The 15,000-nt window shown below is 41.1% G+C and overlaps 1 protein-coding gene across 1 annotated transcript in view; it reads left to right on the top strand.

The window, feature by feature from the left end:
• Window positions 1–10,424: 10,424 nt before the first annotated feature.
• The window catches only part of qvr (glycosylphosphatidylinositol-anchored protein quiver), a 44,944-nt gene continuing 40,368 nt past the window's right edge, over window positions 10,425–15,000 (top strand). Inside the window, exon 1 of the mRNA XM_086531296.1 lies at window positions 10,425–10,473. Coding sequence (XP_086387422.1) covers window positions 10,425–10,473 — 49 coding nt within the window. The remainder of the gene's footprint in view (window positions 10,474–15,000) is intronic.

Here is a 15,000-nt window from a genome sequence, read left to right as displayed (position 1 = left end):
GAAGGGTTGAGAGAACCCTAAGGTAAAAGATATTGAACTTGCAAGAAATTCGATGCTTGAAGAAGAACGATGTGTGCTTGCTTGTTTGATTGTGTGTATGCGTGTGTGTGTGTGTGTGTATGCGTGTGTGTGTGTGTGTGTGTGTAAGTGTGTGTTTCAAAATATCCGTATAATCTATTATATCTATTGCAGTTACCTTAATCAAAATTATTAAACGTTGGAAATGTATTACAAAAAAAGATTCTCAAAAAATACAGTATAGATATGTTTTCAAAATGTAAAGTTTAGTGAAAATGAATCATCAGTCTATAGGCTGGTTTCATAACATGTTGAAAATGTATAATAATGATAACAATAATAGTAATGATAATGATAATAGTAATGATGATAACAAAAAAGTGATAATAATAACAATAATAACAATTATAACAACAACGATGATAATCATAACAATGATAATAACAATAGAAATTAAAAGAAATGCAAAAATAACAAAGCAATTTTCTAATCAAACTCCATCCGTCCGTCAGACTTATTGCGTCACTTGATTAAAGATCATCAACCTCATACTATTACGCAACAAAGATTAACTCAATGAGAAATGCCCCGCCGTCATGCTTTTCCATGAGGCTTGCTTTTGAAAAGTTCCTGTGAGAAATCCTCCTAATGTCATGATACTGCAGTGTTGCATAAGTCTTCATCAGATAATTCTTTTGCTCCTCTTCTCTCTCTTTCTCATTTATTTATTTATTTATTTTTACTCTTTCTCTCTCTCTCTCTTCCTCTCTCTTTCTCGTTCTCTCTCTTCCTCTCTCTTTCTCTATCTCTTCCTCTCTCTCTTTCTTCCTCTCTCTCTCTCTCTTTCTCTCTTCCTCTCTCTCTCTTTCTCTCTTCCTCTCTCTCTCTCTCTCTCTCTCTCTCTCTCTCTTTCTCTCTCTATCTCTATCTCTCTCACTCTCTCTTTTTCGTTAGTTTTGATATTTTGTGACTATTAATGACTATACAAATTGTTGCCATTTTAATTAGTAGTTGCTACAGTTATGCACGTAGATCTTTCCTCTTTCCTATTTGTCGAATGATTGCCTAATATATGTAGACTCAACAGTTATGAAGATAATCATTGATGAGAGAAAGATGGAGAAAGAGAGATAGTCATGAAGAAGGAGAGAAAGAAAGGGAAAGAATGAAAACTGTAAGGGTTCTCTCCTTTCATTCTATCGTTTGTTTTAATCATAAAGCAAATTGATCCGATTTTTTTAAAGGTGATGTTTAGATAACCAGTGAATGATAACATTTATCTTACTGGCTTCATTTTTAAAAGTAAAACGACAAAAATATGATATTAATGGAATGAGGATATTGCTAAATGAATGAATATTTATTTTTAATCATAAAGGATTCAGCAGTGAGTAAATAATATATCTAATGATATTCATACATCAAACATATTAATGAGAGCAAAAGCACATATCACAAATACATAAAAGACATTTTTATGAAATGTTTGTAACTAATTTATTTTCTGACAAAAAACAAAAAAAAAAACACCTTTACGGTTGAAACGAAACTCCAATTATCTTTTGTAATATGGCCTTTAATAATGTAGCTTTTTTTGTATAATGCATGTACGAAAATCGAGATTTGGATCAAAGATAAATTCAATTATAAAATCATCAAATGTTGTATACAACTGCCTTTACGGTGCAGAGCAACTAATTCAGAACCAAGGCTATATTCACAATGTCACAGTGCTACAATAAGATTAGAAATATATATATATATATATATATATATATATATATATATATATATATATATATATATATATTGTAGTAGGAAGGCGAAACAAGGTTAATTACGTTTCATGATAGAAAAAAGGTCGATAAGTCTTCGGACATCAGAAGAAGACCTATGGTATTGCCAATACCATGGATAGGATTGGGATTCGACCTTTTGATGTCAGTTCCACATTCGAGGCTCAGCGAAATTGGTATTGCCATGGCTTATACCTTCACTCGCTTCACCAGCATCATCTAAATGAATGCGATATAAGCTGCACTTTCATCAATATTCTGGAAATTTTATCTGTGTAAAGCAAAGAGATTGTAATATGATATTTCGTATGGATAAACGCTATAGTGCTTTTATGTAACTATAACGGAAGGGTAGATTATCCGGCACACGAGTCCACCGAAATGCCGTACTCTAAGGGTGCTAGATTACAGGCACAGTGCAACTATTTTTGTTTAGTAATTACAGTTTCAAGCTTTCAATAGTTACAGTTTAAGAGATATATCTACTCAACTTTAGGCTGCAAATCAAGCTTATATCTACATAAAAGGTTAAATGTTAAAAAAATAAATAGATAAATAAATAAATAAAAAGAAAAAAATAGTTGGAAAAAAAACACAACATAAACTTTATAGACATACTCAGTGCTGGATTTCACTGCATTGCATTGATGTTTTCTTGGCATCGTCTTGCAAGGCTGTAAACTTTGGGCAAAGAGGAAGAGGAGTTCTGTTTCTGAGAGGTCTTCGCTGGCCACACTGTCGCCATGCTCGCTTCGACGCCGAGGAAGGGAAAAAAGAGGAAGGAAAAGAGGGGGAGGGAAGGAAGGAAGATAAAGAGGGATGGAAGGAAGGAAGATAAAGAGGGATGGAAGGAAGGAAGCTGGAAGAGGGGTGGAAGGAAGCTGGAAGAGGGGTGGAGGGAAAAGAAGAGGGGTGGAAGGAAGATAAAGAAGGGTGGAAGGAAGATAAAGAGGGATGGAAGGAAGGAAGATAAAGAGGGGTGGAAGGAAAAGAAGAGGGATAGAAGGAAGATAAAGAGGGATGGATGGAAGAAAGATAAAGAGGGATGGAAGGAAGGAAGATAAAGAGGGGTGGAAGGAAAAGAAGAGGAGTGGAAGGAAAAGAAGAGGGATAGAAGGAAGATAAAGAGGGATTGATAGAAGTAAGAGGGGTGGAAGGAAAAGAAGAGGGATGGAAGACTCTGAGGAGGAGGGAGGGAGAGAGAAAGTAAGGAAGGAGGTAGGAGTAAGAAAACAAAAAGATGGATAGGAGAAAGAGAAGGGAAGGGAGGTGTGAGAGAGAAAAGAAGTGGGAAATGAGAGAGATAGAGAGAGGAAAAAGAGAAAGAGAGGTAAGACAGAGAGAGAAAAGAAGAGACTGAAGAGAAACACAAAAAGGAGGGAGGCGAAGGGAAGAGAGACAGAGGGAAAGCCAGAAAATGGATTATTTGCAAATAATGATATACATATATGTATAAAAAAGACATATGCCAATAAAAAGACTATATGCACACATACAGAGAGAGAGAGAGACAGAGGGAATAAAAAACACGATTCCACCACACACAAGTCTAATTAAAAGTAAGTGAGAGAGGGAAAAAAAAACATACACAGACTCTCTATTCAAGTTCCCCTCAACACACCAACACATTTTGTGCCAAATCACGAGCGACTCTGACGGTCCTCTTTAAAACTAGTCGTCACAATCGCACATACACAGGCATCTCCCCCCCCCCCCCTCCCTTCTTCTGTTCATCAATCTCTGTTCATTATATCTATAAATATATACACACACACACACACATCTATATATATATATATATATATATATATATATATATATATATATATATATATATATATATATATATATATATATATATATATATATATAATATATATATATATATAATAATATATATATATAACATACACGATAATGCATACATACATATATATATATATATATATATATATATATATATATATATATATAGATAGATAGATATAGATAGATAGATAGATAGATAGATATGCATTATTGTATATGTTATTGTTGTTTTCATCATTATTGTTGTTATTGTTATCCATAGTATAACTGTCTTTTTTTCTTATTACCATGATTAATGTTGTTCTTATCATAATTATCATTATAACAAAGATTATGATAATGATAATATTCACAGTAATGATGATAGCAAATAATAACGTTATGATTATTAGTATCCTTATCCTTATCATAATAATTATTACTTCTATCATTCTTATCTTTATCATCATCATTATCATTATCATCACTATTACTATCGCTATTATCATTATCATCACTATTACTATCGTTATCATTATTATCATCATTACTATAATTACCATTATTACTACTGTCATCATCAATATAATTATTGTCATTATCATTATTACCATTATTCGCATTTTTTTTCTTCTAGTATTGTTATCATTATTCTTATCACTATTATTATCATCATTGTTATTATCATTATTATCATAATTGTTATTGTCTTTATCGTTATCAGTATCTCCATTGTTATATCTATTGTTATTACTGCTATTATCAATACTATATTATCATTGTTGTTGTTGTTATCATTATTTTCATTATCATTGTTATTATTTTTATCATAATTGTTATCATAATCACCATCACCATTATTGATATTTCCATCCTTTTTATTATCTTTATTTGTGTGATTATTATTATTATCCTTATCATTTTGATAAACAGTATCATCATAATCATTATTATCATAATCGCCAATATCATTATTATCATCATTATCATTGTTGTTGAAATAACCTATAACATAACTGTTGTGTTGTCATTGCAGATTTTTGTTGTTGTTGTTGTTGTGATCATTGTTTATAATAACAATTACTCTCACCATCATTATATCATTATAACCCCGTATTTCTTATCATGTAGTCATTCCTATATTTTTTTTTTCTTTCTTTCTTTTTTTCTTTATATCAGCGTTCACATCAAAACATTAAATCGCTCGATCTTTGCACTGCACCTGAACGTAAAGTAATGAAATCCCTTAATGAACGAATCATCCTAATCATCTCATTATTGATATCATTCCATCGATCCTTAGACGGTTGTATGTATGCGTTATCTCCATGCGTGACGTCATCTTCTGTTTTGACTATAGGCCAGTAGTGAATTTCCTCCTAAATGACTTAAGATTGATATGAAATCCTATTAGCCTATTAGTACTTGTAATTAGATGTTGATGGCCTGTTTAAGAAGTTAGACGTCCTGAAGTTGTAATTTATCTTTGCAATTTAAAAGATGGTGGGGATATGTTTGTAAATTATACACGAGGGTGTATACCAGTCTCTTACATACAGTCATATACACACGCGGATGCACATGGAAAAATATTCATAGGAGTAAAGAAACAAGTCAACAAACAAACCAACAAGACATACACACACGCGTATGTTTTTCATAACCTCAGCACCGACGTCATAAATCTAGAAAAAAATATATGATATAAAAAGTGGAAGAAAAATATTAGACTGGAGAAGCGTGTGTGTGTGTGTGTGTGTGTGTGTGTGTGTGTGTGTGTGTGTGTGTGTGTGTGTGTGTGTACGTCTGTGTGTGTGTGTGTGTGTGTGTGTGTGTTTGTGTGCGTGTGTATGTGTGTGTGTCCGTGTGTGTGTGTATGTGTGTGTGTCTGTGTGTGTGTGTGTGTGTTTGATGTATATTTCATGAATATAAGTCTGATGCCTGACCTTGATTAGATGAAGATATCCAGAAAAAAAAAGAAAACTGATCACCCAAAGACACCGAATAAATATTTTTCCTTTCGGCCGCCTTCTGCCTGAAGAGTCTTGGAAGGAGAACGAGAAGGAGGGCTTGAAGACGACGAAGGAGGAGGTGGAGGAGAAGGAGGATGGGGAGCTGCGGGAGGAGGAGGAGGAAGATGTTGAGGACGGCGAGGAAGAGGAGGAGGAAGAGGACGAGGAGGTGGAGGACGAGGAGGACGAGGGCAGGGAGATGGAGGGAGTGAAGGAGTAGTGGGGGGAGGGGGGCAGTAAGGGGAAAGATATGAAAAAGGAGGAGGAAGAGAAGGAGAACGGTGAGGACGAAGAGGTGAAGGAAGAGGAAGAGGAGAATGGGGGAAGTGTTGGTGGTGAAAGAGAAGAAAGAGGAAGAGGAGGGCGGTGAAGTGGATGAGAAGGAAGAAGAGGAGGAGGAGGTAGAGGAGGGGGAGGGGGAGGAATAGGAAGAGAAAGAGAGAAAAAAAAAGAGTGGAAGGTGAAGAAAGTTGAGAGGGATAATGATGGAGGAGGAGGAGGAGGTGGAGAATTGGGAGGAAGACGGGGACGGAGATGAACACGAAGGTGGAGTAAAAGAAGGAAGTGAAAGAGAAAGAAAATGCAAAGGAGTGGAGGGAGAAAGAGAAAGTAGAGTAGGGAGAAGAAGAGCAAAAATTAAAAGACTGAAAGAGGAGAAAAAGGAGAAGGGGAGAACTATGGACTAAGGTTTTTAATGAAGGCTTGTTTTTTTTTATACTTTTTTTTTTTAAACTTTCATGTATCGTTCTTAAAAAAATAAAAAATAATAAACAATTCTGCATTTTAAGACTGTTTTATATGTTCTCATTTTATTTCTCATTTCTTTATCATCATAACTTATCTTTATTTATTTATTAACTGATTTTGTAAATTGCACAACGATGACCGCAACCCGAGATTTAATAGTATCAGTAACACTATCATCATTATGGTAATTATCATCATTATCAGTATTCTTATCATCATCCTTGATATTGTCATAACAATCATTTTCATCATTATCATTATCATCATTATTATTATCATCATTACTATCATCATTATCATTATTATCATTATTATCTTTCTTATCATTTCATTATTATTATCATAATCATTGTTATCATTATCATCTTTAATTTCATTGTTATCATTAACTTTACTATCATTATCATCATTACTGTTGCCCTTTTTTATCGTTATAATCATTTTTTTCCCTATTATTACTATTGCTATTGCCACTATTACAATTCTTATTATTACTATTTTTCCATTATTCTCACATTCGTGTATCAATTGTTATCAATATCATTATCATCATTATTGCAGTAATAGCAATATTGATAATGAAAACAATGACAATCCAAAAACTACAAAGAGGACGCCAGGGTATCTTCAGCCTTGATCTTATAAGGAACCAATATTTAATGAGCCAAGAAAGACGAAGTGGCCAATGCGTCCTGACCGACAGCTTGTCAGGACTTGTTAAGCTATGGGGTTACGTAGCTCTGAAGGAGAGAGGGGGGGGGGAAAGATAAGGGAGGGGGGGGGCATACAGTAATATAGCGCAAATATATTTTTACAATGGATGACAACAGTAGATATGTTTCTCTCTTGGTCTTTTGTGTGTGTGTGTGTGTATTTCTGTCTCTCTCTTTCTTAGACTCTCTCTCTCTCTCTCTCTCTCTCTCTCTCTCTCTCTCTCTCTCTCTCTCTCTCTCTCTCTCTCTTTCTTCTCTGTCCTCTCTCTCTCTTTCTCTTTCTCTCTCCTCTCTCCTCTCTCCTCTCTCTCTCTCTCACTCGCTCTCTCTCTCTCTTCTCTCTTCTCTCTTCTCTCTCTCTCTCTTCTCTCTCTCTCTCTCTCTCTCTCTCTCTCTCTCTCTCTCTCTCTCTCTCTCTCTCTCTCTCTCTCTCTCTCTCTCTCTCTCTCTCTCTCTCTCTCTCTCACTCACTCTCTCTCTCTCTCACTCACTCACTCTCTCTCTCACTCACTCACTCTCTCTCTTTCCTCGCTCTTTCTCTCAACCGTGATAAAAGTATAACTAAAGCCCCCTATATCCATGGGACAACCTTAGTAATGAACATGCAATGGCGGGATTGTGGTAACCATTTGTTTGTTTATGTCTGTGTGTGCGTGAGTGTATATGCGTTCGTTCGTGCGTCTTGCTTATTAACATTTCACGTATGGAATAACTGCGAGAAAAGCGAGTGTGTGATGGAGACAATATCGTAAAAAGGAACATCAAAGGTAATGAGGAATAAAGAGAAAGTGTTATTATGGACCCATTTAACTTCATTCCTCTTGATGAAATATATTCCGTAGTGGTTTAAAGGTGTTTATCATCCCTGGTGGCCCGATGATGCATAATTTATTTCAAAGGGACACACTGCCACCTCCCTCCCCCCGTCCCCCCCTCCTCCCTTCAACCTTCAATTTATATAGTGTATTGTAGACAGTCGGTCAGACATCCCCCTCCCTCCCTCCCCCCTTCCCTTCTCTTCCCCTCCGTCCATTCCCCTCTTTTATCCAACCCACTGACATATTCAAACGTCAACCCCCCCCCCCCCCCCACTCTCCTCCGCCTCTTTCCTTCTCCCCCTCTCGTTAACCCCTTACCTCTTTTCCCCCCATTCCTCTTCCCCTCTCCTGCCCCCTTTCATTCTTCCTCTCCCTTCTTCCCCTTCCTCCTCACCCGTTCCTCTTCCCCGTCTCTTTTCCGCTCTCATTTTCCCCCATTCTCTCTCTCCCCTCCTCTCACTGTCTCACCTCCCCCCCTCTCTTTCTCTTTCCCCTCTATCTATCCCCACCTTCTCTCTTCCCCTCTCTTCCCCTTCTCTCTTCCAACGCATTCTCTTCCCCCTCCTCTCTCTTTCTAACTTCCCCCTCTCTCTCCCTCTCCTTCTCCACCCCTCCCTCCCCTCTTCCCCTCTCCTTCCACCCTCCTCTCTCTTTCTCACCTCTCTTCTCTCTCTGTCGTCCCCACTCCCCTCTTCACCCCCACCCCCTCTCTCTTCCCCAGCCCTCTCCCCCTCCTCTCTTCCCCTCCCCTCTTCCCCCACTCTCTCTTACCCCCTCCTCTTTCTTTCTCACCTCCCCCTCTCCCCCCCCCTCTCCACCCCACCCTACTCCAAGCTCTCGCCGAGTTCCTATTGATCCAGCGAGTACATACATCTCTTTACATGCTCTCTATCTCTGTCTCTCTCTCTCTCTCTCTCTCTCTGGACTTCTCTCTGTCTTCCTCTCCCTCTCGCCTTCTTGCCCCGTGCCTTCTGCGAATCGCAAGTGAGATGGCCAAAGCCGCAGGTTTTAAGGTGAGCCTGGCCATAGCTGGCACCTGTCCCATGGGTTAATGGCGCGTACGAGGCGGGCCAACGTGGTCTGCTATACTGTTACCGCTCCCGACGCCTTCGCCTCGTACCGGCGTCTCTTTCGCTAGCTTCGGACGTTTCTCTGCTCCCCTCCCCTCCCTCCTACTACTCCTCTTCCCTTCCCTTCCCTCCCCTCCCCCCTACTACTCCCCTTCCTTCCCCTTCCCTCCCCTTCCCTTCCCTCCCTCGCTCCCCTATTCCTCTTCCCTACTCTCCCTCCCTCCTTCACTCGTATACTCCCCTACTCTCCCTCCCTCTTACCCTTCCTTGCTCTCTTACTCTCCCTCCCTCCCTCACCTCCCTACTCCTCCCCTCTTTCTCTCCCTACTCTACTCCCCTCTTTCTCTCTCCCTCGCCTCCCTACTCTCCCCACCCCCCCTCTCTCTCTCTCTTCCTCCCTACTATCCCCCCTCCCTCTCCCTTTCTCTCCCTCTCCCCTCTCCCCTCTCCCCTCTCCCATCCCCTCGTCAAAATCTCAGGTGGTTTTACCTCCCTTGGAAGCGGAGATGGAGAGTGCAAGCTGACGGAAACATGATGCTGGCGGGTGACACCTTCCTCCCTCTCCTCCCTCTCGCCCTTCTCCGCAGATTTTCTTTCGCGCTTTGACCTCTTCTCTTTCGCGCGCCGTCTTACGAATTCGCACGTTCGTCGTGGGGTTTGGGGAGGGTATTGGAGGGGAGGGGCATATAGGGGGAGGGGGAGGTGCTCTTGATATACTACTCTCAGCCAACTTACTTGCTCCCCTCACCCCTGCTCTCGTTGCCACTTCGCCCCCCTCCCTCCCTCCCCCCACCTTCCCTGTGACCTACCTTGTCCCCGTGACCTCGCTCCGCACCGTCTCTCCCGGCCCGGTTTCCCTTGTTCCCAATTATTGAGTAAGCGGAGGAACGTTATGCGATCCAGGGATGGCATGGATTTGTGGAGAGCGTCTGCGGGTGTGTCGTATGCGGGCGTACGGGCGGGCGGACGGGCGGACGGGCGGGCGGGCGGGCGGTTCAGGCGGCCCAGGAAGGGTACCGCAGTGCCTGGCTGGCGCGGCGTGGCTGGCTCGCCCGAGAGACTCCGTCCGCGCCACCGCCAGTCTGAGTCGTGCCTCTGTACAGCGCGGCTCTCCCCCTCCACCGCCTTCGCACGCGCCCGCACACGCCGCCCACCCACTGCAGCTCTCTCTCCTCTTCTTTATTTTGCGCCCGCGGCTCCGTGGGCGTCTTCGAGCTCCTGACGCGCCGCCGGGAACAGAAAGCCCCGAGGTCGTGAAGGAGGCAGTGTCAAACAAGCGCCTCCGGAGTGAAGGGCGGCCCGAGCATGGTGCAAGTGTGCCAGTGCCGATAGAGAAACACGAGTGCCTGGAAGCTGCCTGAAGGTGGGCGTGAGTGCCGTCATGAAGGGCGGAAGCCAGTAAGCCTGCGAAGCCGAACGCCAGTATCTCGTGAAGGAAGGCGGTGGTCCTGCAGCAGGAACCATGTCTGCCAGCGGTCTCCTCCTTCGGCCGTGGATCTCCGTGGCAATTGGTGAGTCCTTCAAAGCCCCTTCAGCCTCCACTCACTGTATAATCCCCTTTGTATAGTCCCCTCTCAGCCCCCACCTTTTGTATAGTCCCCCCTCAGCCCCACACCCACAGTAAATGTTCCTTCTCAGTTCTCAGCCTCCCATTTTTGGTCCAACCTCAGCCCCTACCCCCATAGCCCCCCCCCCTCCCCCCCGTTTGGGCCCCCCTTGCGATCACTCACTTTTATCTGATCATAGTTTGATTTATGTGATTATCAAATCTTTACAGCGAGCTCTGTGATTTGTGCCGTGACTGTTCCGCTTCCTCATTTTCCTTATCGGTCTCGTTCTACTTCTCTTTCTCCTTTTCCTCGTCCTTATCTTTTTCCTCTTTTTTTTCTCTCTTCCTTTTTCCATTCTCATTCTCATTCCGAATCTCCTTCTCATTTTCTTTTAATTTACCCTTTCGTTCTCCTTCTCATTTGCTTTAACCTTCTCCTTCTTCTATTCCGTCCTTCTCTTTCTCCTTCTTCTTCTCCTTCTTTGTTCTTTCTCTCTTCCTCCGTCTCCTTTTCCTTCTTCTTTCTCTTCCCCTCCTCCATCTCCATCTACTTTTCTCCTTCCGCTGCTCCTCCTCCTTCATTCTCATTTTCCGCTCCTTCTCCTTCTCTTTCTCCTTCTATCTTTCTCCTTCCCCCTCATCTCCTCCTTCTTCTCTTCCTCTTTCTTCTCCTCCTCCGTATCCTTCTCCTACGTCTCTGTTTCCCCTTCGCCTCCTCCTTCATTCCCTTCTTCTCCTCCTTCTCCTTCTCCGTCCTCTGGTCCTTCTCCTTTTCTTGTCACGTGATCGGTAGACAGCCAAGGACACAGAGAAAACAAATGCTAATCGCAAGCCATTATTGTATTCTACAAGAAGAAAAACAAAAACAAAACATCTCAGCTTTACGATTCCTAATTCCCCAAGGTCGTTGGAGGCCTCTCCCCCCCTCCTTCCCCCTCCTTCCCCTTCTTCCCCCTCCTCTAATGGCCTCTCCTTCCTCTCCTCCCCTCCCCCCCCCCACTCTCTCTCCCCCCCTCACCCCTCTGTCAAAGGCCGCCCCGCCGAGCATTGATCTCACCAACTTGCCTACAGAAAAAATGTATGATAATAGAGATGAATTATTTTGCGATCTGTCGTGGCGATTGGTGGGGGTGGGAGGATAGGGGAGGGGGGAGTAGGGAGGAAGTCCTTCGAGCCTCCTCCTACTCCCTCCCTCCCTCCCCACCACTCCCCTGGGATCGCCTTTTTCCCCTCTCCCTCCTTCTCCTCTCTTCCTCTCTCTCTCTCTCTCTCTCTCTCTCTCTCTCTCTCTCTCTCTCTCTCTCTCTCTCTCTCTCTCTCTCTCTCTCTCTCTCTCTTTCTCTCTCTCTCTCCCGTCTCTTCGGAAATGATAAGACCGGTCGATAACGCAAACAGTTATGAGATATCAGAGCGGATAGGGATGGAGGGGAGGAGGGGGGGGGAGAGAAGGAGGAGCAGGAGGGAAGAAAGTCCTAGTCCTCGAGTAAATCTTATTGCCTTATTTCACATAACAAATAATCATTACCTTAGTATGTGTCCTTGTTCATTCCTCATCTATCAGAGCAGTAAACAAAAACAAAACCCCAAACAACGATCTCTAGCGGACATCCGATAACAAAAGCCGAGCGCCGTTGCAGTCCGCGTTGTTATTGGGATATCCCCGCGCTCTCTGACTGTATCGATGCGGATAAGTAGCAGTTGATGGTCTGATTGTGTTTCCCGGGCTCACAAATGGTGTGGAAATTTTCTACGTGTATTTTTGTCGTTCTTCCTTTTTTTGTTGTTGTTGTTGTTGTCCATATTCGTGCGTCTTGTTGTTATTTATTGATGTTTTTTATTTAGTTGTGTGTTTAATGTGGATCTGTTATGGTTGATGATGTACCCGCGGGGTCAAAATGGTTGAGATGCTTTCCTGTTTTTTATTGTTGTTGTGGTTAATATTGTTGTTGTTGTTCTAGGATGAATCATTCTCTTGTATTGTTGTTTTTGTCTACTTATTTCTGTTTACTTTTATGATAGTGTGGATAATTAGCAGTAAAGGTTGGGATTGTGTTTCTCGCGAGCTCAAAATTGTGTGGATATTTTCCCGCTTTTTTTAGTTTTTGTTGAATTCGTCATTTCTATTGTTGTTACATTAATGGCGTGGATGTTTTCCTTTTTTCTTGGTTTGTTTTTAGTCTTTTTATTCATTCGTTTATCTAATCATCCATAATTTCCTTGTTAACATTTATTGATTTGCTTGCTGGTTCTCTTTTATTTCGGATGATTTAATGTCCATTCATATCTTCTTTTATCACTTTTTACTTTCTTTTCTCTGTCTCTCTTAGATTCTATCTCTCTTTGTATGAGAGAGAACAAACAATAAAGAACCGGGTAGATAAATCCAAAGACAAAACTATCTAGAAAAGATGAAAAAAAAAATACACCTCATATATCTATTATACGTAAATATCCATGTGTACGTACACACAAAAGAACACAAACAAATAAATGAATAAACACTACTAGAAAGGAACAAGGAAGAGAAAGACTTAGCTAATTCTAGGAAGTGTTTGGTATGCCATCGTCGGACAGAGGATATTAGCTGAGGGGAAAGGACGCTCGAGGGAAGAAGATTGTGTATGTACACCATATCTGACTCTTCATAGATCACACACACACACACATACAAAACGCACACACACAGGCACACACATACACACACATACAAAACACACACACACACACACACACAAAACACACACACACACTCACACACACATACAAAACACAAACACACACATATACATACAAAACACACACACACACACACACACACAAACACACACAAACACACACACACACATATCAAGAAAGCAATAGGAAAAAGCCAGATTAAGTTCGAGAAGTGTGTCACATACAACCGTCAGAGTGAGCTAGACTAAGAGAAGGAGAGAAAAGGATAATGAGATTACAAAGAAGCTAAAGGAATAGAAACGGGTCATATGATGAGGGTGAAGAGAGGATAAAATGACACTCCATTAGCATTCAGTGAGTGCTATATATACACTCCCCTCTCTCTATGTATATGCGTTCCCCTGGATGATGTAATGTGACAAGTGTTATGACAGCGCCTTTGGTAATGTGACAGGTTTTATCGTAGGGTGACATAATTTGTGACTTCTGGCACCTGATACCGGATGTATATGAAGGCTACAACCATTTCTAATGTCTTTATTCACTGTTGTACTGCCAAATGACCGAAAACTGAACACGGTATCGAATCTGTCTTTATTAATGGCATTAATGGCTGAAAGGTATGTGATGGCCTTATTTCTCCATAAGTGTAATGGCAACAGGACGGTAAAATTCCTTGCAGTGTTGTGGGAATAAGAGTCGCATTATTGACACGAGCGATAATGATTGCTATAAACAAACCAGCAATGTTGATAAACTGCACTGCAAAATGCCAATCGACAGAGTAGAGACATAAAATAATGAACCATATACATGTCACGTGGATAACATGTCGAATACAAACACCCAATGGAACATAACAGAACGGTACACTATGATCAATAAGAGTAGCCTTGCAACACAACTTACATCAATAGCAACGGGTAGCCCTAGCTGATACGATCCTCATATTCCCTCCAAGATAAGACGAAGGGAGAGGGGAGAACATACCCTCTTCGCCTAAAAGTAGGTTGATAAATGGTAATGATAATGATGATAATAATAGTGATAATGATAGTAATGTAATAACAATGATGATAAAGGTAATGGCAACGATAATCAGCATTGTGAGAGTGATGAAATAACAACAGCAATAACAATGATAACAATAATATCAATAGTTATAATAATAAGTATAATGAGGATAATGATAATGATATTGATGCTGATGCTGTTGCTGATGAGGAGGAAGAGGAGGAGGAGGAGGAGGAGGAGGAGATTAATGATGATGGTGTTGATGATGATGCTGATACTCACAATGATAATAAGGATAAAAGATGGAAGAATAATATTAATGATGATACCAATGATGTCAATGATACCAATACCACCAAATAAACAAAACAACAAGAACAAACAAATAATCAACACGAGAATCTTACGCCTGCCGTTGCTACTCAGGCACAAAATGCTGTTGAAAATGTAGCGTAGCGAGACGATGGCTAGCATTATTGACCATGATCAGTTGCACGATAGAATGCAGTTTATTTTTTCTTTTCTTTTTTTTCTTTATTTTTATTTTTTTTTTATTTTTGAAAGGTGGAAGAGAAGGGAGTAAAAGGCGTTTGTTGATGTGGTCTGTTGATGTGGCTGTCTCTGTTGCTAATCAAATGGTTGGTGTTGTCTCTGTTGCTTGTCAAACAGTTGGTGGTGTTTCTGTTTTCTATTCTAACGGTTGGTGTTGTCACTGTTGCTAGTCTAACGGTTGGTATTTTTTCTGCTTGCATTCTGTGGCTATCCAAACAGTTATTGTTGTCACTGCTGCTAGGCTAAC

This window comes from Penaeus japonicus, unplaced genomic scaffold (genome assembly GCF_977035675.1).
Source record: "Penaeus japonicus unplaced genomic scaffold, GWHDUDI00000001_assembly GWHDUDI00000035, whole genome shotgun sequence".
Lineage (NCBI taxonomy): Eukaryota > Metazoa > Arthropoda > Malacostraca > Decapoda > Penaeidae > Penaeus > Penaeus japonicus.
Note: the sequence above shows the minus strand (reverse complement) of the source record. Positions and strands in the feature narration are given on the sequence as shown.